The sequence below is a fragment of the Vanacampus margaritifer genome, chromosome 20 (genome assembly GCF_051991255.1).
Source record: "Vanacampus margaritifer isolate UIUO_Vmar chromosome 20, RoL_Vmar_1.0, whole genome shotgun sequence".
NCBI lineage: Eukaryota > Metazoa > Chordata > Actinopteri > Syngnathiformes > Syngnathidae > Vanacampus > Vanacampus margaritifer.
Window position 1 is genome coordinate 5,156,553 of NC_135451.1, and position 27,415 is coordinate 5,183,967.

Below are 27,415 nucleotides of genomic sequence, written 5' to 3' on the forward strand. Positions count from 1 at the left end.
TAAGCCTGTCTCTGCCAGCCCCTTGTGCCCGCCGACCGCGGCGCCGCTGCCTCCCCGGGTCGTGGGGGGGCAGCCGGTGTACACAGTAAGGGACATTCTGGACTCTTGAAAGCGGGGCAGAGGGTTTCAGTATCTGGTCGATTGGGAGGGGTACGGACCCGAAGACCGCCAGTGGGTTCCCCGCTCCTGGATATTGGACCAGTCCCTCGTTCGGGATTTCCATTTAGCATACCCATCGGCGCCGGGTGGTCCGCCTAGGGGCGTCGTTAAGGGGGGGGTACTGTCATGATTTGGGTCAGCTGGTGGGCTCCACCCACCATACACACCTGCTGCCCATCATGCCATCAGACCTCAATATAAGCCTGATGGACACAGCAAGGAGTGTCGGGTGATTACCTCGAGACGCTACTCTCCTGACCCGACTGGTTTCGCTCCCACAAGAATTTTCTCCTGCTTCTCATGACTTGCCTTTTTGCCACCATCGAGCGTGATTTTGGTTTTGTTTGTTGTCCGCCTGTGAGCGTGATTTTGAGTGTTTTCTTTTGTCCGCCTGTGTGCGTGATTTTGAGTGTGTTTACTTTTGTCCGCCTGTGTGCGCGATTTTGTGTTTGCGATTATCGCCACATTAAATCAAAGTTGTCCGCATCCCTGCCGTGGCTCGCCTTCCTCACTGCATCTGGGTCCTCCCTTCTCAAGCCGTGACAGAAACTCAATAGTTGTGCTTTTTTCTTTAATTTTTGCTCTTTCTTCTTTACTTTCCCTTGATTATATATATGCTCACCCTTTAATTACAGTTCTAATGAAATTCCACCATGATGGGTTTGCAGAAACCCAATAAGCATCATAAGAATTATCAAACTAATTAGTCAATCGCGCCAAGAGTTTGCCATATAGGTGAGCAGATATGACATACAATAGAAATGTATTGATGGCATGTAGCGGAGTCCCATTCATCATGGTGGCATTATAAAGAGATCACAGCTCTTTGACTAGTCTATGAAATGAGGGCAATCCTTAATTGTTGTGATGAGAATGAGGTGAGAGAAAGACACAAGAACTCAATTAAAACTTAACGTCTAATGCTTCTGGCTTTCCAAGAGAAGGTCAAGTCGTTTTCACCAGCTCTGAATGCTAATGGAAAAACAAGCTCATTTTGCATAACTGGCTTCAAAGTGACAATTTTCTGCAGTCGTTGGGAAACAGCGCCTATGGACAACACTAAATTTGGAGTAATAAAGACGCTTGCTTGACTTTTTAAATGTTTAAAAGGAGAACTGGATCTGCTCTGGACCAGGTACCACAGATGTCATAGAGTGAACAAAAATATTTTATTTACCATCAGAGTCTGAAAGATTATTATTATTATTATTATTATTATTTTTTTTTTTGAAAAACAGGTGTATTCCCCACGCCACGCCAAACTGCTCATCTGGGTCACGTGTTACGAAAAAAACAAAACAAAAAAACAAGCCTACAATCTAAAATATGGAAGCGGATTAGGGCCAGTAACATAAAAAAGGGTTGGCAGGATTCCCACTTTATTCTCAGAATTCTGACTTCAAAGTGAGAATTCTGACTTTATTCTCAGAATTTTTTAAAGTCGGAATGCTGAGAATAAAGTCAGAATCCTGACAACCTTTTTTTCCCCTCTTCACTGGCCCTAATCGTTTTCTGTACTAAAACATGAGGAAAAAAACACCATGAACGTTTGTCAGAAAGGGGGAAAGGCCAAATGATGAGATAGAAATACTTCCTCCAAAAAAACAAAAGCTGCATTTACGACACCCTATCAGTATCCTCATTTACAATTTTGGTTAAACCCTACAGGTGATTTCCACACACTAAGCCTGTTCTGCATAATATGTAGCGACAGGCACGCAAATGAGGCAATAAAGCCTTCAAAGCTGCTTTGGTTCATGGAGTTTGGTTCTTGATTAATATCAAGACAAGTTAATGCAGAGATTGCCAAAAGCAAATTCCATTTAAAACATCTTATTTTTGGTGAAGCAGGTTTTTCTGCAATTATGGGAACCAAAAATGCAAATTTTGTTATGACTGTGTTTTGGGTTGGATTATGGTGGCAATATGGCGATATCGTGATATCGTGACTGCTACAGTTTATCCTCTTCGTCATGTCACGATAAAGCAGCACATCTGTTAAGAAAGTCTGGTTGATTTCCATTTGTGCAGTTCTAGCACCCTCTGGTGGTTAGTTTTTTAATACAGTTTAAGTCCATGTACACACGTAGCAGGGTATTTTTAAAATCTAATATTTCCCTCCTTCTGTAAAAAAAATAGTGTCCACTCCACCACGTTTGTAGAAAAAAACCCATCCACCGTTAACCGCATTAATGTGTTTTTAAGTACGTTCATAACAATTCCAGACCTTAAGGTGGCAACAGTTCCCCAGTTCCCCTATCCAATCAGAGTACGCCTTCGTCTGGCGACGCCACCTCCATAAATTGGGCCTACAGTGAGATGCATGCCAAGCCTCTAGGTGGTAGTAGTTAGCCAATTACTACTCATCTCTTGACGTGACTTCACCATACGTCACACAAGCACGGACTGTCAACCTCTGATCTGTATATATGCGGATCAATGCTGTCGGCGCACACAGGACTTTTTAATTATTAATTAAAAAAAATACTTGTAAACAGTCAATGAGTACATCATAAACTGAGCATAGGGGGAAACAAAGAGGATAAATACAAAATCTTCACAATGCTTCACTTCTTTTTTTAACAAGCCAATCCACGCTGCCTTTTTTTTCTTCTTTTTTAACAACTTGAGGTATGTGATTGAGAGTGACGTGTGTAGAGGAAGACGTAAAACTTCGTTTACTAATGGACACACGCGACCACGGCCGGAGTTTTTAGAAACCGTCGTTTGTAATGAAAACATTCCCGCGGACGTGTGGATGACAGGGCAAGCCGCAGAAAAATATCTCCCGTTTGCAAAAAACCCGGCTACGTGTATACATAACCTAATTTTCACAAGGCATGTTGTGGCCCCTGGTAACCAGTTCAGGATGTACCCCCCCTACTGCCCAAAGCCAGCTGGGATAAGCTCCAGCGCCCCCGTAACCTTTGTGAGGACAAGTGGTTAAGAAGATGGATGGATGGATGGCTGTTTTGTCCCTTTTATATTTAAAATCGAATGGTCAAATGTGATGTAGTTAAAAAAAAGCGCTTTCCAAAAAGCAGTCCATTTACCATTTTAGTCAGTCTTAGTCTGGGCACTCTTATTTTGTCATATAGGCCTTTATTCTGTCATATACAATTGTGCCTTGCCCAAGCTAGAGTTTCTGAGTGACACTTGTCATTACAATACATCGTAAAGGCTTCCTGTCCCTACTTTTCCATGCACGTTTTCATCCATGTAAGCTGTACCTCCATATGTTCAGCTCTTGTCTGAGTTTAGGTCCTAATTTGACAAAATTAGAACTGACAGGGTAAAAAGATGATATATTTTCCTCCCTGATAAAACATCTCTGGCTTTGCAAATGTGTCTTGCAACACACGTTGGGTTGTGCTTGAGGATGAAGAGGCGCTGAGATGGTGAGATGTCACCATAACCACTTGGATCATCGGTTCAAGTGATGCACCATTTGGAATGTGAAACCCAAACCAGCATGTCATGGTCTCACTGTGTGCCCAATTCAGATGGAAAATTCTATGCGTAATGCACCAGTGAGAAAGGAAATGAGAGCACCTATAGGCTGCCTGTCAATTAAGTGTGTGTATGCGGTGTGTGTGCGTCCGTGATAAAGTGCCAGGCAATTTCTTTGAATTTAACTGGTAATCTCCAATCTTTAACTATTCCATTATTGACTTGCACCTCGTCCTATCTGATGTCACTCCTCATTAATTCAGTCGAACTCATTAGCTTGCGTCATTAAATAATTGCCCAGCGAGAAGAACGACAGAACATGATTAAGCATCCCATTCACAATTCAAACCACCTTTATTTTCAGACTGATAAATTACACGCCGTTTCTTAGACTATACATCATGTAATTTTAAAAAATATGTCAGTCCAAACACACCTGCCGTGTAATAAATAACATTTGATCAATGCTTTTGGGGAAAGTAGGTCAGGTGATTTTCACGCACTAAGCCTGTTCTGCATAATATGTGCAGCAAAGAGGTGACATTATAGCGACAAATAACTGAAGAGGGATGAAGAGGTTACCACTTTACCTTTACCAAAACATTTTAAAATAGATTGTTTTAGGAGGACATTTCACCAAGAACTGCACAAGTGGGATTCCATTATACGGTAGTTCCTATCTTGAATTCAAGGAGCTCTTAAGAACTATCCAATCTTTCAAGTGTTTTTAAAGGTAGATTTGAGGGTCACTTCACTTAATACATCAGTGGCAATGGAAAAGAATGGCACACTTGAATTCCGTGTCTCAGGAGGTGCAGTCCAAGAAATTTATGTCGTGTTTTGATAACAATCCATCCAGCAAGACTCAGAATGAACTTTCCCTCAGTCGAATAGAACCAAATAAACACCCTGCCTCTCAGTGGACAAATAGAGTATCTATTTTCTCTGGAAATTGATCGTTTCTTTTTGATTACCTTTATGGCATTGTTATTCATGCAAGCTAGCATCCAACGTGTACAGGAAACACATGGACACAAATGAATGGTTGGCAGATGGCTTTCTAATGTCGCTCAAAGAACAAATGACCACCGAGTGACATGAGAGCAGCTGGCGTGAGGTGGCTCGACACAGTGTGCGAGTGTGTGCAATTGAGGACAGTAGAGGGTCATCAGCAGTTGGCTCACAACACAATCCAACACACATAAAACCAGTCAAATGACAAGCTCATTGTGATGACGCTCAGTCTCGATTCATCCGAATATTAATTATACGCCTGCATGTAAGTGGGTGTCTTAGTGGGAGCAAGTAGGAGACATTTAAGGAACTAATTTTGCCAGGATGGACCATTTTTCACACAAAAACTCTCTTTTATGTATTTTTTTTTTTTTATCAGGATAATGAAACTAGCTTGCATTTTCAATTTCATCAATTTTTTTCGGCCAAATCAGTAAATATTACTATTACTAAGTATACTTCACACTGCTTCTTAGCAGGACATGGTCATGAGGATGTCGCAGGGCCTGGAGGAGTTCTTCATATCGGTGGTATACTGTTGAATGCAGTGCTGCCGGTGACATTGTCTGTGCTAGCAGATAAAAGTGGGCCGGATGTTGGATATTGGCTTAACATTGAGCTCTTGACACGCTTCTACACCTCTAAGCTACATTTGCGACTATATCACGTGTAGTATGTGTAGGACAATTATTATTATTATTATTATTTTTTTTTGGGGTGATATCTCTTATTGAGGAGAAACTGGATGAAATTATTTGTTAGAACTCAATAAATATTCACCTAAACGCAAAGTCAAGATGAAGATGACATCAATGTTGCTCAGGTCTCAAGTAACAACCAATCACAGCTCACCTATTTTCTGAAGCTGAGCTGTGATTAGTTGTTATCTGAGACCTGAGCAACATTAATGTCATCTTCAATCGACAGACAGCAAGTGGCAAAATGGCCACCCTCTGAGATGGATAAAAATGGCTGGATTTTGCTTCATAACTCATTTTCCACAAATGTAATATTAATCAGAATGGCGTGTTTAAACTAGTAAGGTCACATGTAACATATTATTGTCAAGAAATGTTTAAGGTTGACTTCCACTTTAATGATACTATAGAGAAATAAGAGACGTTTAAGTGACAAAAATATTGACCAAAAATAAATGAAAACACAACATTTTGATTGCTTTAGTCACTGGAAGTGATTGGCCATTACTTACTAAAGACATGATGAAACTGAGTGCAAGTAAACATTCACCAAAATTCAATGAAAACACCTCCCATTCTGATTGCTGTAGTAGTTGGCGATGGTAGACGACTATATACTACACAACGAGAAAAAAGAATGAAGAAAAAGTGCATTGATGGATTTCTGGTGAATAATTCTAATAATTTATTTCATCCGGTTTCTCCATAATGAGAGGTATCAGCCAAATGTGATGTGTAATGTCCAAAGGACTCTCATTTTTACCAACTAAAGCAGTCAGAATGAAAAACAAAAAACAAAAAAAACTTTCATTTGATTTATAGTGATTTGTCCCATTTACTGTATGTCAAGGTGGAATATATACAGTAATTTGTAGATGGCCAATAAGCAAATATTGAACATTCGGCCAACAACTCAATATTTGCTTTAGCTTTGCTAAATGTCTGAAAACTACGACCAATTGTCACCAAAATTCTTATGCACATTCCTACTCTTGTCCACTTCAACCCGTAAAAATATAAATACGATCTGCATTTAAAATTTTCTGGAAGTGATAATGGCTTTTCCTCATAAGAGCTCACATTTAATGTCAAATCCAAAATATTGTGCCCGATTACTTTTATATTGTGGCCATGAGTCAGGCCATGCATATAAATTTTGGTGACAATTGGTCAACGGTTTTTGGACACGAGGCAACGAATAGAAACAGACAAAGTAAGCCAGGAAACAAAGTAATGCTGCCGTCTTCCCTTCAAATATGAGCAGAAACAAGTTGTCCCCTGCCCATAAATAATGGCCAATACAACTTGTGCTGAAAGTTGTCACACACAAAAATATGCCAATGTTCATCCCATGTGTGTGTGAGCGCGTTGCTGTGATCCCGATAAGCCCAGAAACAGAACCGCAGACAGAAAAGTGTGTACAGTGTGGAAGCAGGAAGCATTTTTTTTTCTGTCTCTGCGACTTGGCTGTGAACCAACACCCTGCAGGGAGGTAAACAACATTCAATTGAGGCTATTGAAAAGCATTCACAGAACACCAAGTGTCTGGCATGATAAGTCGTAATATGTATAAACGTGTGTGTGTATCTGTTCTTGTTTTGTGTGCGTATGCATGTGTGAATTTGTGTGTCAATTGATTACATAACCTATGGGCCCATCAGTACCATTAGCTACTGGACACACGCAAACTGAAACATGCACATAAAATAAGAAAATTTGAAGAAATCTTAAAACTCTCCTTGGATGTGATTAAATAATGTCTGCTGCAGAATTTTATGTTGAATTTTTTTTAAGGAACATTTATAAATGATATATGGATGCAAAACTTATTAAAATCTTTCACATGTTTACTGCTTAAGATCTTTGTTTTGATTCAATTTTGTTCTGTCATGTGTTTCTTGTTTGCCTTTTTTCATGTCTTGCTCGTTAGGTTTCTGTTTCCACGTTAGATTTCAGCCCCCTGAAGCCACGTGTCTTTTGCTGTATCCTTGTGGGGTGATTGCATCTGTTGTCATCAGTCACGTTTCCCTAAGTCATGTCTTGATTCCTATTGTAGTGAGTTTATTCCCAGTTTTGAATTGTTTTGTTAAGTGTTGTTTTTCTTTCTTGAGTGGCATGTCAAACATCTGAAACGTTACAAATGTTCAATATTTGACATGTTGAGGAAAGTTGCAGCATGCACATCTTTCACCAAGCACAAACATGAACTTTTCAGTCATAGTCTAAAAATCCCTCTGAAATGTTTCCTAGCTGAATGCTACCTGTTAAAGTATCTTGACAGGAGTGCGTAGAGTGATGATTAATGTTGTAGCTGTTTGTGGTTGATCAAGGAAATGACTCATGGAGGGAAAGCAAAGTGGACATGTGAGATATTCAAGTTTGTAAAATCTAACTTTCGCCTTTTGGGAGTTTTTTTTTCTCAGTATGCATCCATAACATGAATTATGTAACTTAATTGAGAAATTGAAATATTAATTGTTAATAAACATAAGAAACGGAAAAGCTGTTGATAGTCTGTTTAAAGAACTAAATTAGCCTTAGCATTACAAATGCATTTCCTGAATGCTCTTTTTACTAAGAGAAAAATGCTATATATTTTATATTTATATATTCAAAGACCAAATGGCTCTTGATTTGTAAAAGGTGACCTTTAGCGCTAGATTTAGCAGCTTTCTGCCAGGTGTCACTTCATGATGTCAAGCTTCAACAGCATCTTTTATCAGCCTGATACATCAAAAAGACTGGGGAACTTGTATAACTGGAAAAGTTGCCAAGACTCAAAAGGAGTATGAGTTTAAATTTGTTTAATATTCGTGAATATGTACATGATGACTAAGAATGTCTGCAACACTGAAATGCCCCCCCCCCCCCCCCCAAAAAAAAACGAAGAGAATTCAGATTACAACCATCCACCCATGTGTTCATTTCTATACTGCTTATTGTCACAAGGGTAACGGCTGACCTGGAACTCAACCCGGCTGCCTTTGGGTGGAGAGGCTGGAAACACCCTCGACTTGTTGCCCGCCAATCACAGGGGTGCAGTTAGACAGACACTCACATTCACCTAACGACAATTTAGAGTCTTCATTTAAGCTAAGAAGCATTTTTTTGGAATGTGGATATGCAAGTCCGGAACTTGGATTTAAACCCCCCAACTCGTATCTATAAAGTGGGTGTGCTAACCACACAGCCACCATAAAGATTACATTAAATACATTTATAGTATTAGAAGTAAAAATGTATTTAAAAGTACTCTAAGTAAATTTCATAATGGATGCTCATCCATTATGAAATTTACTTAGAGATGAAATGAGTATGCACAACTTAAAAATAATAATAATAATAATTTCATTATAATATTGATATACATAATAAGTGCATGTGATATAAATTCAAATTTAACAAAATCTTAATTTAAATGTTCTAATTTAAAAAAAATGGGCGGAATGGTACAACACATTAAAAGTAACTAAAGTGAGTAAGTAAAAAGTAATTAAAAACTAAGCCTAAGTAACTAAGTAAAGTAATGGGACTAGCATGCATTAGTTTTGTTATTGGTGACTAAACGTCACAACAATGAATGAACAGCTTATTGGTTCTCTTTGAGGAATATGCAAGTTTTGTTAGCCAAAATGGTTATCAGGATTTCTATCGAGTAACTGAATAACTCAAGTAATGAAGGTCCTCCATCAGAAGGTTCAACACCAATTTGGTATTAAATTGAAAGTTAAAGTACAATCTCCACTTTTTTAGCCAGCAAACCATTTGAAAACAAACAAAACCAACATCACCCTTGGCTGGTTGGCAGCCAAGTAGTATGTTGCCACAATTGCTTGAAGAGAAGTTGACTTCACAACATGACCTTGTTAAAACCAACACCATTAAAACAAAAACAAAAAAATCTGCAAGCATAATTAATCGATTAATTGATTTTTATGCCTTTTAAAAAAATATATGATTCCTTAAAAGAAATACATCACAAACATATATGCATATAACAAGTAGTGTGTACCCGTAACGGGAACGGGGTCTTTACTCTAAAACTGAAAAATGGAGAACACACTGCCAAAGTTAATAAAACCATGATGAATTATGCATGCTGCTATACTATGACTGCAGGGAATCAAAAAAATGAAATGGTAATTTACAAACAGTGTTTCTGAGGCATCAAATGTAAACACAGAGGAAAGCGTATGTGCGTCTTGACCCACTTGTTACAATTAGCATGTCTACATGCCTGTGTATGTCAATTTCCTGCATGGTGATTTTACCTGAGGCAGCCAGTAGCATTGCGGAGCACCTGGGAAGTATGAAGCTGGAGCTTGCGGTCGTCATGGTGATTGGGGGAGGAATCCCAGTTGGAGTGGGGGATGATGACGCTGTTGGTCAGCACAGCCAGCGCGTCCTGGATGATTGGCATCTTGAGGGCATCGCATGACGACAGGTTCCACAGCACGCCTGCGGATAAAAATAAATTTCATTAACATGACAAATTTACAAGATGGTCTGATGGGTTTTTTTTTTCTTTCAATTTTTGGCTTGTAAGAGATAGAAAATTAAACAAACATGCCACCATACATGTTCTCGTTACCTCCATACATATAAAGTGGGATGAAGTCATTTGCTCCCAAAATTGTATAAACACGTTCTATTTTAAATATTGCCACAGTCCCAAAGACGTATTTATAGGTTGTTGTTGTTTTTAAATTAGTTTTTTTTTTATGCTAGAGCATACAGAAGGCTTTGATGCAGCCTCTGACCTGAAGAGGACGCTTAAAGCAATGGTAGCCATTACAAAAACGGCTAGTAGGTGGCAGCAAAGTATAAGAAATCAACCAGGAATATGTGTCAAAAAAGCTCTTTTCCCCAGTGTTTTAAACAGATTTGTGAATATTGATGAAACTTAGTTATATTCTAAGGCTAATTGCTGCAAAACGGAAATAGATAGAAATATAATTTTTTTCTTGATGAAAGAAGCTACTCTTTCTTTTGGTAGTTTCCACGTTTTTATAGCAATAGAACACAATATTCTGTGGGCCTTGCAAAATCAGTCAAAATCCAGTAAAACAGCCGGGAGCGAAGGGGGTTGCTTCAGTGAAAATGTCTGGGAGTGAATGAGTTAATGTAAAATGTCAAAATGTTATTACTAAATAAATCGTTTGAGATAAGCACAATTATTTACCTTGTTGCCCCTTTCAACTGGGATAAGTAGTGGAATTTGTCACCTCTGAATCTGTTTTACGTCTTCCAAAGCCTCAATTTGCACTGTGAATTTACCATCCAATATGCCATTATCCTTGTCCTTATTCTATCAAAATAAAAGTGCCGCCCAACAGGAAGTTAGAAAATACGAGTTCCAAGTTGTCAAAAATGTGTAAAATAAACTCGATGTCCTTTACAGTTGATTTAATTTATAAATATCTGCCTTTTAAAACTTTCTTGTGGTTCTGGCTGACGGCACTCGCTCCCACGTACTTCCTCATCGCTTCTTTGTCTGCTAACATGACATTTAGAGGCACATTTTTGATGGAATTTTAAGCAGATGGTGACATGAACCTCTCAGAGGTGTCCAGGGCCAAATATTTGATTGGATTTTGTGAGGTTAAAAGTTGGAGCTTGTTGCTCACATTGATGTGACAAACAAAGACAGCCTGAAACTTTTAAAACTGAGGAGAAGCCACTGGGCTCAAGGCCAAAATGGAGACGGCAATAGACACTGGAGAAGGATTTTACAGCTGGCATTTTAGGGAAAAACACTTTTATCACTTTCTGACATAGCTTCTCCTATTTTTAGCCTAGAAGCAGTTCTTAAGATTGACTGGATGTTTGTGATGCATTGAAAAGTAATTTTGTGCCTTGGCTACATTGCACACAGGCTGTCATTAACAGTCTGTGCATGTTCGCACATTTTACACGCTGATACAACAATGTGCAAACACAAGCAATAAACACGAGACATTTCTTTACTGGCAAATTAAATGTCAAATTAATGAGTGCAATCAGCATTTGCATATTCAAAAATGTTAACAACTGCATGTACTGGTGACAAAGTTGGTGACAATGAAAAAATACAGGGGGAGGACAGTCAAACAAGCTGAGTAATTTAGGCAGGAACAGATTGAGACAAAAGATGACACATGCTTTGTTGTATTGCCATGGTGAGTTTTGTTTCTTTTGAGGAATATGCACAAAGTTTTGTTAGCCAAAATGGTTATCAGGATTTCTAGCGAACGTTGTTCCATAAGAGAAACTCACATCAAACAAATAATCTTAAAACTACTGGTTCACGACCAATGTTGCCATAGTTATTCAAAAAGTAATTTATAGTAATTTCTGGACTATAAGGCTCAGCTGACTATAAGCCGCGCTAGCTAAATTTGGGGAATACTCGAGGTTGTTACACATATAAGACGCACCCGACTGTAAGCCGCAAGTGTTTTAATGTTACAGCACCGGATTCTTGCTTCTTTCTTTTCCCTAATGAGGGCTCAAATTGTCTCTCCTACTGTATTTGGGCTCACTTGGTTTGTTTTGCTCTACGCGACGCTGTTGCGCATCCTTTATAGTGCACCCCCTTGTGATCTGATGGCTAAGCCGCACCTTTGTATTAGCCGCAGGGTGTCGAATGCAAGTGAAAAAAGTAGCGGCTTATAGTCCAGAAATGACTGTAGTTACTTTACTGATTATCTTCTTTTAAAAAGTAACTTAGTTACTTTAATTAATGATTTTTTTTTAGTTTAAATTAGATTAAAAGTTGCTTAATAGTTACATTCAGTAACTACCAACAACCCCGCTTCACATAAAAAAGACACTCAGTTTTGCCACTTAATTGGAATTGCATTTTTAACAGTAAGATTTAAGAATAAAGTGGGTTTTTATTAAAAATAAAAATAAACACAACACTCATCTGTCATAAAATAAATTTAAAACAATTACATTTTAAAATTAAATATAAAACTAAAAGCAGTCTTTTTTACGTGACACGTAACTATTTACAACATTTATAATGAACATTGTTTATAAATATAACGATAAATTGGGGATCTCCAGCTCTCACACAATCTGGTGTGACTTTCTCTTTCTCTTTAAGTTTGAATGCATACTGCTCTGCGATCCATGTTTTTTGGATCACATGATGACACTGATGTCACTCCCTCAGACAAATTGAATAGACCCACAATGCCTTTCACCATGTTCAAGCTGTAAATACCAGTTTCCCATTCTTACGTGTTCTATAATGTTTAGTTATTTGTTCAGTGACTTTAGTGAGTACTATGGTGGTAGGAATCAGGTGCTTTTCTGTATTTTATTATTCATTAGTTTAAATTAAAATACGTGTGTGAGGGAGGTAACGTGGGTGAAAAAAGTGCAGTTTTCATTGTCATTGGTGGAGTAGAATGTGTCATTCTCACAAATTGTGATGTTACTTACATGGAGAAGCAATATATAAATAAAATATATTATTCAAAGTTACCCCAAAGTACATTTTACTGTTATTAGAAAAGTAACTATAGTCTCATTACTTGACTGTAATATGATAATATAGTAATATGTTAGATTAGCCGCTATTTGAAAATGCACATATGTTTAAGTAACTCTTTTTTGCAATCTTCATTGAGTTGCTTGTACTTGTGACGTGCAATGACAATAAAGTTGAATCTAATCTAATCTAATCTAATCTAATATTACAGGCATCACTGTTCACAACTGAAAAGGTCTGTGCAAAGACACAAGAAAGTGTCTGAACAGAGCTATAATGAAATGTTTATAGAAGGAAAATGCTTGTATTTGTGCCAGTGCAATAGTAAAAAGGCCTTGAGTAATGTGCTCACTTTATGAAATGAAACAACATTCTTGGTTGAAAAAAATAATTTATGATTGTTCCCTAAGGAGAAAAATATCAATGTGTCCTTATTATTGTTACTGTGTAGCACCATTTTGTATTGATAAAACAAAAGATGTAAAAATAAAAAAATAATAAATAAATAAATCTGTGCATAAATAAAATGTGGCAGTTGTGTAAAATTAGGCATGAGTGAGAGAATAAAAGAGAATAATTGCTTGTGTGTGCCTGTTTGACTGTCTGGATAACAAGGACAAAGAGGGTGATAAGACAATGACCATTGCTGCTATTTGGCACCAACCGGGGGCTTGAACCTTTCTGTGTGTGGGTTTTCATGGCAACATTTGCCATCACTTAGCGCTCATCGGCCGCTTTTTTTCACCCCTCAAGACTCTCACTTTTCTCACACTGTCAGGAGCATTTGCACAAGCAGCAAGCACAATATAGTCACTAAAACAGGCACAGCAGCACATTAAAAATGTTTTTTTCCAGGCATTTTGGGTTTTTGTTTACATGGATACCCAGCTGAGCTAATATTATATTATATTATATTATATTATATTATATTATATTATATTATATTATATTATATTATATTATATTATTATTAGAGGTGTCAGGTGATTAAATTTTTTAATCGTAATTAATCGCATGACTTAAAATTTTAACTCACGATTAATCACAAATTATCTATCTGTTCCAAATCTACAACAAAATGTACAATGCAATATTTAACTTTTCATACTCTTGGTAAATAAAAAAAAGGAAGAAAAATGTTAAACTAAAAGAAATATGGCTACATTTTTTAGTCATTGATAAAGTAATTTCATAATAATTCATAAAATTGAATTAAAATGAAAAATATGTACTGTACTGTAAAATTGATTTGTGTTGAGGTAATTTTTCTGCCACTAGATGGCATAAATGCATTTGTAAGACGTTGGTGAGAGCTCAGGGCCTTTTTCTTTTCAAATTAAGAGCTATCTAATCTTTAACGTGAAGGAACTAAGCAGTGAAATTCTGCACATTTTAAAAATTGTAAAATACCACTTGACCCCAGTCTCCACAAACATATGCATTATTAGTAAATTTATTGCTGCTAAATTTTGGCATGGACGTGTCTGCTGTGTTGCGACTGGAATGCACCCATTACCGGCCTTCCAAGTAAGGGGCAGTCATTAATCGTGCGTTAAAAAAAATTATGGGCGTTCAAGGTATTTTAAATTAACTCAAAATTAACACACTAATTTTTATACCTCTAATTATTATATTTATATTTTACTATTTATATGTTTATTTCAATTTACAACAATCGCCGTTGTTTTATAAGATAGAACCCAGGGGTGAGCAGATCAATGAAAACAACAGAGGCCTAGAATTCAACCCTGTGGAACACCATGCGTATACATATGAATTTATATTGCACATATTCATCCAAACACTTACTTTTTTTGCTCGACATACATAGCACCAAGGGATTATAATAATAAATCAATCACACAACGTACCATCACAACAGTCACAAGTGGACTACTGAGCGCAACAAATTCCCTGCAGCCAATGATAGCCAAGTGGGGCATATCATCAAGAATCACACGAGTCAAGTGTGTGTCTTGAGTACCACCAAACCCCTGAGACTGGCTCACTGAGCCCCTAGGGCAGAGGTGGCCAAGTTCGGTCCTCGAGAGCCACTATCCAGCCTGTTTTCCATGTCTCCCTCCTTCAGCGCAGCTGAATCTAATGATCAGCTCATTAGCAAGCTTTGCAGAAGCCTGATAACGATCCTGATCATGAATCAGGTGTGTTAGTGGGGAGAAACATGGAAAACAGGCTGGATAGTGGCTCTCGAGGACCGAACTTGGCCACCCCTGCCCTAGGGTTTGATTGAACCCAGATTAAGAACCAATGCTATAAACAGTCATGCCACCTGTTGCAGACGGAAAATGCATTTTTCATGGTACTTTTTTATTTTGTTTTTACCATGAAACCGTTAAAAAAGCCACACAAACATGTCCAGACAACACATGTAGGTCAACAGTCCTTGGAAAGTCAAGCCTGCGTTTCATAAGAGGTTAGTAATGTTGGCTCATGATTGCAATCAGGTTGCAGCAATAGACGTGTTCTGTGTAAAGTGCGAGCAGACCGAAAATAGAGTACAGGCTCCAATGTTTTCTGGGACAAGGACATTGCGTCTGCCACTGTGTCATGTTGGCCAAATTCAGGTCTGACACACACTATCGCACACACATCTGCCTGCTCAAGAAACATGGATCTGCCATGCTTCACTAAGCCCACAGGGCCCTTTGGAGTATTGCAGTCAGGTGACCAACAGACAATGACATCATTCGAGAGCCTTTGCGTGCGCCAGCCATAGTGTGTGTGTATGTGTGTGTGTGTGTGTGTGTGTGTGTGTGTGTGTGTGTGTGTGCACTCCTTTATCTCGTCCTCTCTAATCCCTCTCTCTCTTGGCTCCAACTGGGTCCCTCCAGACACATGACAGACAGTTTCCAAGGAGCTTGGTGGTTTGGGGGGAAATGTGGGGATGATTGCATGAATTCATGAATAAATGAGTGTATGACTTGTAAGGGGGGAGCCAGGCCTGTTAGGACTCAAGTGGAAATGTTTTATTAAACAGCCCTCATCTACGTGGCTGCGTGTGAATTAGTAAACCGCAAAGTCAGAACCTGCTGATGAACAAAGCCAAAGATGAGAAATTATACAGTAAAGGTGACAAAATATACAAAAAGAGAGATCAAAAGTGGACACATTGACTTTGACAAAGTGGTGGGCAGCAGGTTGCTGACTCGGGCCTGGTAATTTTTCTGCAGGAAAGAGAAAGAACCACTATGATGCCTTGATTTATAATTTAAAAAAGCAGCTTGGGGCACAGGTTCTTAAAAGAAATTAAAAATGTTGTAAGTACAACAACTCCTGACTTGATTGGTTTTGATGACACCTGACAAAATTAGATTTAATTACAACTAGAATGTCACTTACAGAAGAGCACAGACCACTTCCAAGGCCAAACAATCCTCATTTGGAATAATGTTGTTATCTTTATGCGTAACCACTTCCAGAATATTTGAGAGGAAATGGGATATTTTTTTCTTGTAGTTTTTGCAAAATCACACATTCATTAAAACAAACACATTAACACCTCTGCTAGTAAGTCAGTAACTCATCTAATATTTCACTAGCATTACAATTCCAACGTTGAATTCCTTAATAATCATAAATTTGGAGTTTTAATTTAAATTTGGACATTGAACATCATAGCATGTGACATCAGCATATCGGGCAAATCCCACCATTTCCACCAAAATCCGATTTAGCTTGGCATTTGTGTTTTGATTTGACCTTTTATATTGATGGCAGAAAGAGAACGAGAATCCATATATATGGATATCCATGGAAAATTACTGTGACGTAAAGAGTTTAAAGCCAAGAAGTCTCATTAGAATCCAAGTGGCTTTTCCCAGCAAATATTTCAATATGACAAGAGTCAGAGATGACTGAACAGCACTCTTGGACCTGTTAAGTGAAGCTCAGACCTGTTACTGTTTTTTATTTTGGGACATTTCCACATAATTTTGTAGCCAAGACTACACCAATCGAGACCAAGACGATATCGCGACTAGAGAGTATCGAGAGACAAGACCAAGACTTTGGAAGTTGAGACCGAGAAAAGACCAATACTGTACTTACTTAACCCGTATCTTTAACTAATTCAAACCCAAAAATGTGTAAACATGTTTTTTTAATACTTTGTCAACGTATTTACACATTTTTGTTTGTTGTTTTCTTTTATGCAAGAGCATACAGAAGACTTTGATGCAGCTTCTGACTTGAAGAGGTGGCTTAAAGCAATTGTAGTTATTACAAAAAAATGACCAGAAGGTTGCAGCAGAGTATACGAGAGCAGCCAGGGTCTTGTTTTCACCAGGAATGTGAATAATGATGAAACTTAGCTATATTTTAATGCTAATTGAAGCAAAACGGAATAAGATACAAATATACTTTTTTTCCTAATGAAAGAAGAGTCTATTTCTTTCGGTAGGTTCCATGTTTTCATAGCAATAGAACACAATATTCTGTGGGCCTTGTAAAATTAGTCAAAATCGAGTAAAACAGCCGGGAGCGAAGGGTGTCGCTTCAGTGAAAACAGCTGGGAGTGAATCAGTTAAGAAAGAGACCCTTACAAATTGGTCTTGAGAACTACAACACTATTTTCACATGTTTTTTTTGTTCCCAATCACATTGGTTTGAGAAGTCTCTCTGAGTAAAAAAAAAAAAAATAATAATTTCTTAAGTTCATTGTCTGTCATGTTGAAATGGATTTATGATTGCAAAAGTTCATACTCTGCAGCACATTGTTCCACCCAATTCATCTCGATAGGAAATTGGTTGACCACCATCACAGAGAAAATTGAGTCCAACGTTGGAGGTTAATTGTCAAAGATAATGGAAGCAAATACACCCCTTCAATAACCAACTAGCTAAAAACAAAATAATTACAAAACTGCATGTCTCCTGTGCGTCTCTCAGCAGCATATTCAAAAGAAAAACAGATCCAGCTGCAGCCAGCCTTATGTCACAGTCCAGCACCTCAAGGTGAGCCCACAAGCATGGATCGCATCTACTATTGACACCCAGAGCCTCAACATCGACCAGACTTTGATTGACAGGCCCGGAAGCTTTAACTTCCTCCTATCTCACTCGCATGGAAAGCCAGGAAGCCAATAAAGCTTGTCTAAATTTAAACTTCAGAAAGGACAGTGCAATACAGTAAAAGGTTTCCTGTCTCATTTCCCAGACCCACAAAGCGCCTTTAATCAAACAGTATAGAATTCGTTAAGACTGTCCCATTGGCTGGTACTCAAGCACAACCATTAGGTCTGTTTAAGGGCATGATGAGTTCATGTGTGCATGCTGTTTGAGTATCCACCATCGGCCCTGATGCATTTCTGATGGACCAATTAACTTTTACTCATTAGGAAATCATTTAGCTACTGATTAGTAATGAAGGTCAAGCTTTATGTGGGGAATATGGCAGTAAAACTGATTTCTTATTTCTTTACTTCAATTTCAGTGTTATATTGAGCACAGGTTCAATGCATATTAGTGTTGATTTTACCAGACATTTTTAAATTTAGTCTCAGTTTTAGTTCAGTTTCAATCACGCTTGTTAGTCAGTCTAGTTTTTATTTAGTCAATTTTAGCCCACTATAAATTTAGCATTTTAGTCTTAATTTCAGTCCAAGAAAAGATAATTAGTTTTAGTCAACAAAAACTTTCAACATTTTAGTCAAGTTTTAGTCAGGACAATCATTTGACCCCATTTTGTCAGCAGATAATGTCGAACAATACTATTTCACATAAAATTTCCTCTCATCTTTTTGATGAAAAACAACTTCACATACAATTACAGTATATCAACAAGTGGCTACTATGGCTCCATGCTACAAGCTAGTAGTAAATTAGCTAGTATTAGTTAGCGGTCAGATTAACATTATTGTTGGAACATTATAGCCGTTGGATTAATGTTACGTTATAACTATAATTTACTTCTTTTTTTTTAACCTTTCACCATGAATCCACTTCCTGTCTGTCCCATGTGTTGTAATTAATTAATTAACTAATTAATTAAACTAATTGCATGTTGCACTAGTCGCTAGCTGCAGATTTGAAAGAGGGTGTGTCACTATGTGTCACTTGACAGTGTTACAGTGACAGATTAGCAGAGACAAGATTTTACAAAATCAAATCATTTTCATCTTGTCTTTTTTGTTTGTGAACTAAAATGTCCATATATTTTAGTCCAGTTTTTATTAAGTGAAGTACATTTTCGTCTCGTCTTCATTAGTCGTCAAAAATGCATATTGATTTAGTCCCAGTTATTGTTTATTAATGAGGGTTTCAGTCTAGTCTAGTTTTCTGGTGAAAAATGTGAGTTGACGAAAATATTTTTGTTAAATTTTTGTTAACGAAATTAACACAAATATGGGACACCTTACATTTGTAGGCCACAACGAAAACAAATCAGACCCAACTTTGTCAACCTCGGGCCATGCATCACATCTTATCATCTCATAATATGTTATGGAAATTAGTTACTGTTTATTATTATTATAGTTATAAAGGAATAATTTCTATGGCCATTCTTAAATTGGATTTTTCCACTCAGTGTATCCTTTCAGCTGAGGCACAAAGGTTGCTTAATAAACCGTAGTCATCATGTTGCTCTTTTCTTCGCCTCTCTTCACCCACATTCTTTTTTTGTTTCTCCAGCGTTTCTCTCTGGTGGGAAGTTATCAGTATTTGAGCCATCTCTAAAGGGAGTTTCAAAATCCCTCACCAACTTGTCACTATTGTAATCCACACATCTCCTTGGAGAGCCAGTGACCTATGCGGATGTGTCTAAGAATATAGAGGTATATGAATGAAATGTTAAGGAGCAATTGGGTTAGAGTTCAAACTAAACATTGGTTTTATCTGAGAGGTCTGTGCTATGTATGTGCCTATTTGCAGCTGTGAATGGGTCACCATGCAGAATGCACTTGATCCTCAGAAACATCCTAAGAGGTTGCAGTTTGAATAGATGAACAGCATAAACTAGTTCTTCCAAGCCGAAAAAAGATTTATTGGTGACATCTCAAGAGCTGAGTCCTCGTACTGGTATCAGTCTGGAAAGAAAAAGTGGTTTTGAACATCCCAAGTATTTGGTAATGAGGACTGAGGCACCTGTGTGACCACCGGACTCAGGAGTAGTGGAAAAAATTCTGTTCAATGCAGAATTCTCATTCGCTATCTCACAGTCTAATGGACGATTCTGGGCTTTACAAATGAGTTTAATCTTGGCCCATTTTAGTCCAGTGGAGGGAAATCTTAGTGCTTCAGCTTCCCATGATACAGTATCTTTGAAAAATCCGATGCCGTGCAGAAACAGTTGGGCAAAGGTCTTTTACTGTCACAGAATGTGTTATGGAGATCCTGACAAGGATGGTTGGATGGTTTTAGTGTCAAAGAACTTGAAAGTCTTGACTTGAACTTTAAGGTCTTCCCAAAGGGCTATATGTTATGCAATTTAGAATAAAATTTCATATAAAGCCCCTGTGAGTGTCACACAAGAAATATTTCTAATCTAAACTAAAACAATGTAATTAAGAATGTCAAGACACTCCCTTGTCTCAAGGTTTCAGAACCATTGTCATGCTGACAAACAATTGCAGGCACATACTTGAATGTGTGTTATATAAGAGACAGCGGGTTGGTGCACTTCAGTGCAAAACACAAAATAAGATCATTACAATGTGAGTGGGAGGCAGTTTGCAGATATACATTTTACATGGAGTATTTTACTCATGGTTAGGTTGGACTACAAAACCTGACAGGCAAATGAAAACTAAGGAAGTTGAATGCTTTTACAACTCAACTCCGTGTAAGTAAAAAGTAGAAAAGCAGGACACAAAAAAAGTTGCGCAAGTCCGGATGTTTCAAGCCAATATTAGCTGCCTTTCATGCCACTTCTGCATACAAGTTGTTTGGCGGTGCTTAAAATCAATCAAGTGGAATGTTTAACAACCTTGGTTTGAATGAATAGTTGCAGTTGATAAAAGACTTTGAGTGAAAAGTTACAAATGACGTCAAAGACGCCACTAAAATATCTGCTAGTGTTGATGTCAAGGACGCAAAATACGCACAACAGTTAGAGAGGAAATTGTGTTAAAATCTCCAGGATTTTGTGCAGGAATATGTTGCATATTTGACCCAGATATTTTAGTGTGCGTGCGTGGTCTATTCAGAGCTTACACCTCCACATATCAGATGTGGTTTCACTTTTTCCAAATCATCTTGCGTAATGCAAAAACACTTTTACCACATTAAAAGCTCCTCTGTGGTTACCAAGATGCAAGGTCATGCGCCAAACAACGAACCAAACAACATGCATGTGTTGTAAAAGTCATCATACCTGTGACCAACTCTCTGATTTCGACATCTCCTGTTTTCCTTAGAAGGCGGACTAGCGCTGGGATCCCTCCACAGTTCTTCAGGGCCACTTTATTCTCGTCGTTGGCCTTGCCGTAGACTAGGTTCCTGAGGGCCCCACAGGCACTGCGGTGAACCTCGCTCATCCTGTGGTCCAGCAGGTCCACCAGAAGCTGGATGCCTCCCTGTCTGCGGATCTAAACCATACAGACAAAAAAAATATCACTGCATTGATGTCTTGGTCTTTAATTCTTCACAGTTCAGGGCTGAGACTCAAAATGGCGTTCTATCACTTTTTTTTTTCATATTGAAGTGACTTTGGAATTTTTAAAACTTATGTAACTTGCACTTTGCATGCTGCATTTTATGGCATTTAAAATGCAGCACACTCACTGATTTACAATACTATGAATGGTGGAAGGATGTGGTTTGTTATACATGCAATATAATAGTTACATGATGCTACTGAATCTTAATGGCGCAAATAACCAGTTGTTATAATAACACATGCACTATCGAGCTTGTACTGTATCGTTATCCCCATAGATTTATTGAGGTTTTACTGCACTAGGAAGGGGATTTTATTGTGTTTGATTATGTATGTCGTTAATGTCATGTGTAAATAAACAACAAAAAATTACTGAAATACTGTAAGACTGGAATTGCATATGAGACATGTAGTTAATTAAAGCCATTTTGCTCTATTTAAAATAAAGGAGTTAAACTTAACTTAACTCAAGTGAGACTGATTTACTTAGTTGAGAGTGAAATTGTAGAGGAACTAAATGTAAAAAAAATGAATAAATATGGGATCTGGGTCTATTAAATACTTCACAATTATTTCTTCCAAAATTACTTTAAATGTGATAGTCAAAAAACTTCTCTTAATATTCCGAACTCCTCTTCCTCCTGCTGAGCAGAATATTGTTGCCTGTTGGAGTTGTGCCATAGTGGATGTCTGCTTGGTTGACGTCATGTTGCTGATTTTAGAATCCAGTCTGGTTTAGACTGATTCATCAGCATCCATCCATCCATCCATTTTCTTTACCGCTTGTCCTCACAAGGGTCGCGGGGGTTGCTGGAGCCTATCCCAGCTGGCTTCGGGCAGTAGGCTGGGTACACCCTGAACTGGTTGCCAGTCAATTGCAGGGCACACAGAGACGAACAATCATACTCACAATCACACCTATGGACAATTTGGAGTGTTCAATTAACCTGCCATGCATGTTTTTGGAATGTGGGAGGAAACCGGAGTACCCGGTGAAAACCCACGCAAGCACGGGGAGAACATGCAAACTCCACCGAGGAAGGCCGAAGCCCGGATGATTCATCAGCAAAGTAGTGCAATTAATTTTTCATTAAATACGTCAAGAAATGATTAATTGGCAATAAATACCAAAGTATTGCAGCTTCCCACCTTATTTCAAAAACACATTTATTACACTCTAAAAACAGTTGGGTCAACAGTAACCCAATTATGGATCAAAACTGGACCTATCCACATTATGGGTCAATTTGACCCACCGTTCTGAGTTGTTTATACAAAATGGCCTGATTTTTTGGGATCTGACCTAACTTTCTGGGTTGTTTTGCACAGAATTATTTTTTTATTAATTTATGTATTTATTTATTTATTGCAAAACAACCCAGAAAGTTGGGTAAAATTGACCCAAGTAGAAGATCTGACCGAACCTTATGGGTTGTTTTTTATAGTTGTAGTTTATAGTTTATATGTTTTTTTTTTTTTAGGGGGGTGCAAAACAACCCAGAAAGATTTATAGAAAATGACCCAATTTTTGACTAAAAGTTGGGTCAATTTGACCCAACAAAGCTCTGACCCAACCTTTTGGTTTTTTTTATACACAATTAAAAAAAAAATAAATCCCGGAACAACCCATAAAGTTGGGTCAAACTGCCAAGTATAGGGTCTGTTTTTAAAGTGTAGGTATATTGAAGGTTCTAATTTCGTCCATACGTGTGTACGTGAGAATGATTGGTTGTTTTGTCAATGTTTTTTTATACGTGCCCAGTGATTGGCTGGCGAACATTCCAGAGCGTACCTGGCATATAGGCCCGAAGCACACATGGAACCCTTAATGAGGATAAGCGGTACAACCCCCCCCCCCCCCACCCTTGTCTCCCCACCCACTTTCTCATGTTTTTCTCGGGGCACTAATTAGCGAACTGCCAGGCTTCCCATTCTGTCACCCTCAGTTGGCCATTTCTATATTTCATGTTTCTTGGACAGGTTGCGATTGTGAAGACAAATTCCTTGTGCATTTTTAGATACCTGGCTAATAATGATGATTCTGATCTCATGGAAGTAAGTGAACTAGTCCAGGTTTGGGGACAAACATTATACATTTAAAAGATCAAATAGAACACCAAAAGCACAGGACAATTGGTGACAGGGGTAATGGCAAAACCTCTTTGTCCACCTTGGACAACCAAGACTACAACCATCTGCCTGAAGTGCTTAGGTTTATAGCATGACGGAGACAGAAGAGTGACTTTGGCCACTGATGGAAAAACAACGACAAAAACCCCGACAACTTCTAACACAGCTTTGATTACTTTTAAGTGAAAAGACACATTTATAAGGGGGAAAAGGTGAAGACGAAAGATGAGTGCACAAGGCTGTGATGGAGGGCAAGGAGAGGACGGAGGTGTTTGATGACACAGCAGGAGTCTATCGAGTAAAATGACTTTGCTTATCTATTCAATTAAAATGGATTAAGGGTTGCCGTGAATGGCAAACTAACCTTGCTCTATTGACTACATTGTTTCCTCGCCGCCCCCCTCCAATGCCCGACAATCTTTAGCTTTGTTCCTTAACTCCCTTTGTCCAAATACATCTCCCTTGTAAGGCTTGGTTTCATACCTAATCTCAAATTCTATGAAAGGCATCATAATATTACTTTGTATTGCCTAAGAGATACCTACACGGCTTTCCAATATCACCGTCCTTTTATTCCATGTAAAGAAGATTAGAAGTGTGGATTGATTTGTCTTTGACTACCGCTGTTATGCAGGACACCAAACTATCAGTAACCCATAGCGACAGCATTGCTGTGGTAACAGTTAGCGGTGGTGACAGCCGGGATTGTTGGACTCGGAAGGTGTTGCAGGCGTTAAATTTTATTATTTTTTAATCCCGGAGAGATGCACAGGATACACGGGTGACACTTCTTAGCCGTGATGGTTACCACGTGAAGCCTAACAAGTGTGTTAGTGGGCATGAGTCACCACATATGGAATGTCAGTACAAATCAGCGGCACACTTACTGTTTACCAGCTTGATTGCGAGCAAAGACGTGTCACACACCTTCAAACTCATCACATGCACTCAAGCAGACAAGCGGACTCTCATGCAAGCTTTTTTCTTTGCCTCCATTTGAGAAACCTTTCAACCTTTGCCTAATTGAGTTTGTGGCCTCAAGCAGTGATTTCCCTATGGGGACATTAAAAAATGGGCCACCATTAACAATCTAATACTTGCACTGAGGCAGACGGCACAATGAAGAGTTCACAGCAAAGGAAAATCTACTGTGACAAAAAAAGGGTAAACAACTAAAACATAGTCATGAATCGCATGAATCACAGCGTGGGATAGGGGAAGTCTTCTGGAAGTCTCAATATGTGACTATGTACTATTTGTATTGCAACATCAATATTGAGGTTGCCATTTCTTCTCACGATGACAAGCACAGAACTGGAAATTCAATTTAGTTTTAGTGTGCAAACACACAAAACGTGATCTACGCACACAAAACGTCATTCACAAACTAATGCATTTTGTTCTACATACACAAAGAAGCATTATATTCAATTACAAAAAAAATCGAATAAAAATGGGTGGATCTTGGGGTTTGTGCGCATAGATCTGCTCAGCAGAATATTATTGCCAAAAGTCACGTGACTGTTGTTTGTAATTGTAGAATGGCTTTTCACGTATGCCAAGGATTTTTTTGCACTTGAAGGATATTTTTTTATAGTTGAAAGATTTTAGTTTGCACTTGAAAGATTTTTTTTTTTTGTAATTGGAGATATGCTTCTTTATGTGTGTAGAACAAAATGCATTCGTTTGTGAACGACGTTTCGTGTGCGTAGATCACGTTTTGTGTGCGTAGATCACGTTTTGTGTGCGTAAATCACGTTTTGTATGCCTAGATCACGTTTTGTGTGTTTGCGGTGTTTTGGCATGATTTTAACTCCATACACACATCTCTGAGTAGGCTGCTCAGTACAATACGGCTGATAACGTGATTACATCAGTTAAATTGGCAAACTTCAGAATGGCTAGCTTTTTTGGTAACAGGGAGCTCACAACAGACTTTTAAATTCCTGACTGCAGAAGTTTTTGTTGCCGATTCAATCTATCATTTCCTATATGAAAATTGTTTTGAATCAAAACATGCGTCCCAGAAGGGATTGTTTTAACTTCAAAGGCTACACTCTAAGTGAAGTTTTCTTTAAGTTTAAAGCGTTCTTGCAAAGTGGATTTTTTGACAGTTTGTCTTTACCAAATGCATTCTTATTTAAAAAAAAGAAGGCGAAAATTTTGCTACATACCAGAACAACAGCACCTAACACACAGTGTAAACAGTCTCTCAGATCTAGCCACCCACCTAGCTACCATCCCTCCAGTGCAACTTCTGTGTTAATAGCGCGTCCTCCTTTCACATATTTTAAGCATCTTTGTCTAATCCAGACAAAATATTCTTTTATTTCTCTCACTTCCTCCTCACGCACTTTCTCTTTCTTTGACTTTTTTGAGTATTGTACTTTTAGTACCAAATTGTTGTTTCCAATTAGCCATTCATTGTGTTGTACCACCTGTCTCTGTCTTTGGATCAAGGCTAATAAAAATAAGTGTAATAATCTACATTCATAATTTATGCAAAATGAGATGATAAAATAGATCGACACAAGCGAGCTTTTTAAATCTCAAAAGCCAACCTGCCCTGACAATGTTATAACTCCAGGATTCCAAACGTTACTCAGCAATTTAGTAGTTCAGAAATATCATATCATATCATATCATATCATATCATATCATCCGCCACTTGTCGCCGGCCGCACTCTCTTCCCCCAGAGACCAATAGGATCAAAGTGTGATGTCTTGTATGTTTTTTACTTACAACTATTCTTCACTGTGACAGAAAACAAATTTAATCAATTTTAATAATTATACAGTCAATGGAGAAAAAAAAAGGTAGGTACAATGTAATTAGATCCTTTACACGAGCTAAATTCAAATCAAAGTGAACATTTTAAGAAACAGCCAAGAGGGACCCCCCCCCCCCCCAAAAAAAAAATGCATCAATTAACTTATGTAATCTTCTACAACATCTCTTTTGTTATGAGACCCACGGTAATAAGGTTGTCATGTCACTTACAAATAAGTTACATATTCACAAGCTGCCGGTATTTATTTTCAAAAACAGGCAGAAGAGCAAATTTCATGCACACCAAGTCGGTATTAAAACTATGTAAAAATTAATCATCACATTACCGAATACTCCTTGGAAATTTGACTGTGAAATGTTCAGAGAGAAAATATGTGCTTGAAAAACAAACTCTAATTTACTTAACTCTGACTTACTTTTTGGCTGAATATATAAAAGACTGCTGAAAAAACACCTCTCTGTTGTAATAAGCTCAAATTCGAAGAGTTCTATCAAAACATGTCTTTACAAAGACGATGTGCAGTTTTAATTGACACTTTTACATATCAATTCACCAACCTGTCTATTATTGCGGTTGGAGTCTGCTGTGGGAACGGATTTGTATGCAACGTCCTGCCTTAGATGACCTAGATTCCTTAATTATGAGTAGGTATATTCTTTTTCCAAGGCCATTTTTAGAGTAAAGGTTCATATAGCTGAGTTTTTAGGCAGCTGCTTTGGGATCAATCATTTCACTGCAACCAACTGTCCACAATTAATCCTAAATCCTTTGGCTTGGACTAGCCCCCACACCAACCTTCCTGCACATTTCACACAACGATGATGCAATTAAAACAAGTCATTGTCATCATTATAGCTCTTAAATCTTATCCAATTTGCAAGGTCAGAAATGTGAAACACAGTTCTGCTTCTGACTTAGTGAACATTTGGCAGCAGTTTGAATTAACATGGAAAATCCCATTTAGCATTTTCAGATGTTTTTATCTCATCACCATTTATGATTAAAACAGTATCGCTATAAAACTTCCTTTTAGCAATTATGATCCTGTTTAGCAGCTGATATCACAAGTGACATA

The 27,415-nt window shown here is 38.0% G+C and overlaps 1 protein-coding gene across 5 annotated transcripts in view; it reads right to left on the bottom strand.

Moving 5' to 3' along the window:
• ctnnd2a (catenin (cadherin-associated protein), delta 2a) overlaps nucleotides 1–27,415 on the bottom strand; it is a 245,897-nt gene that overhangs the window by 57,873 nt on the left and 160,609 nt on the right. For all 5 annotated transcript variants that reach the window (XM_077554314.1, XM_077554312.1, XM_077554313.1 and 2 more), the window contains 2 exons: nucleotides 21,134–21,347; nucleotides 9,593–9,779 (listed from right to left, as the gene is read on the bottom strand). In XM_077554314.1, coding sequence (XP_077410440.1) covers nucleotides 9,593–9,779; nucleotides 21,134–21,347 — 401 coding nt within the window. The remainder of the gene's footprint in view (nucleotides 1–9,592; nucleotides 9,780–21,133; nucleotides 21,348–27,415) is intronic.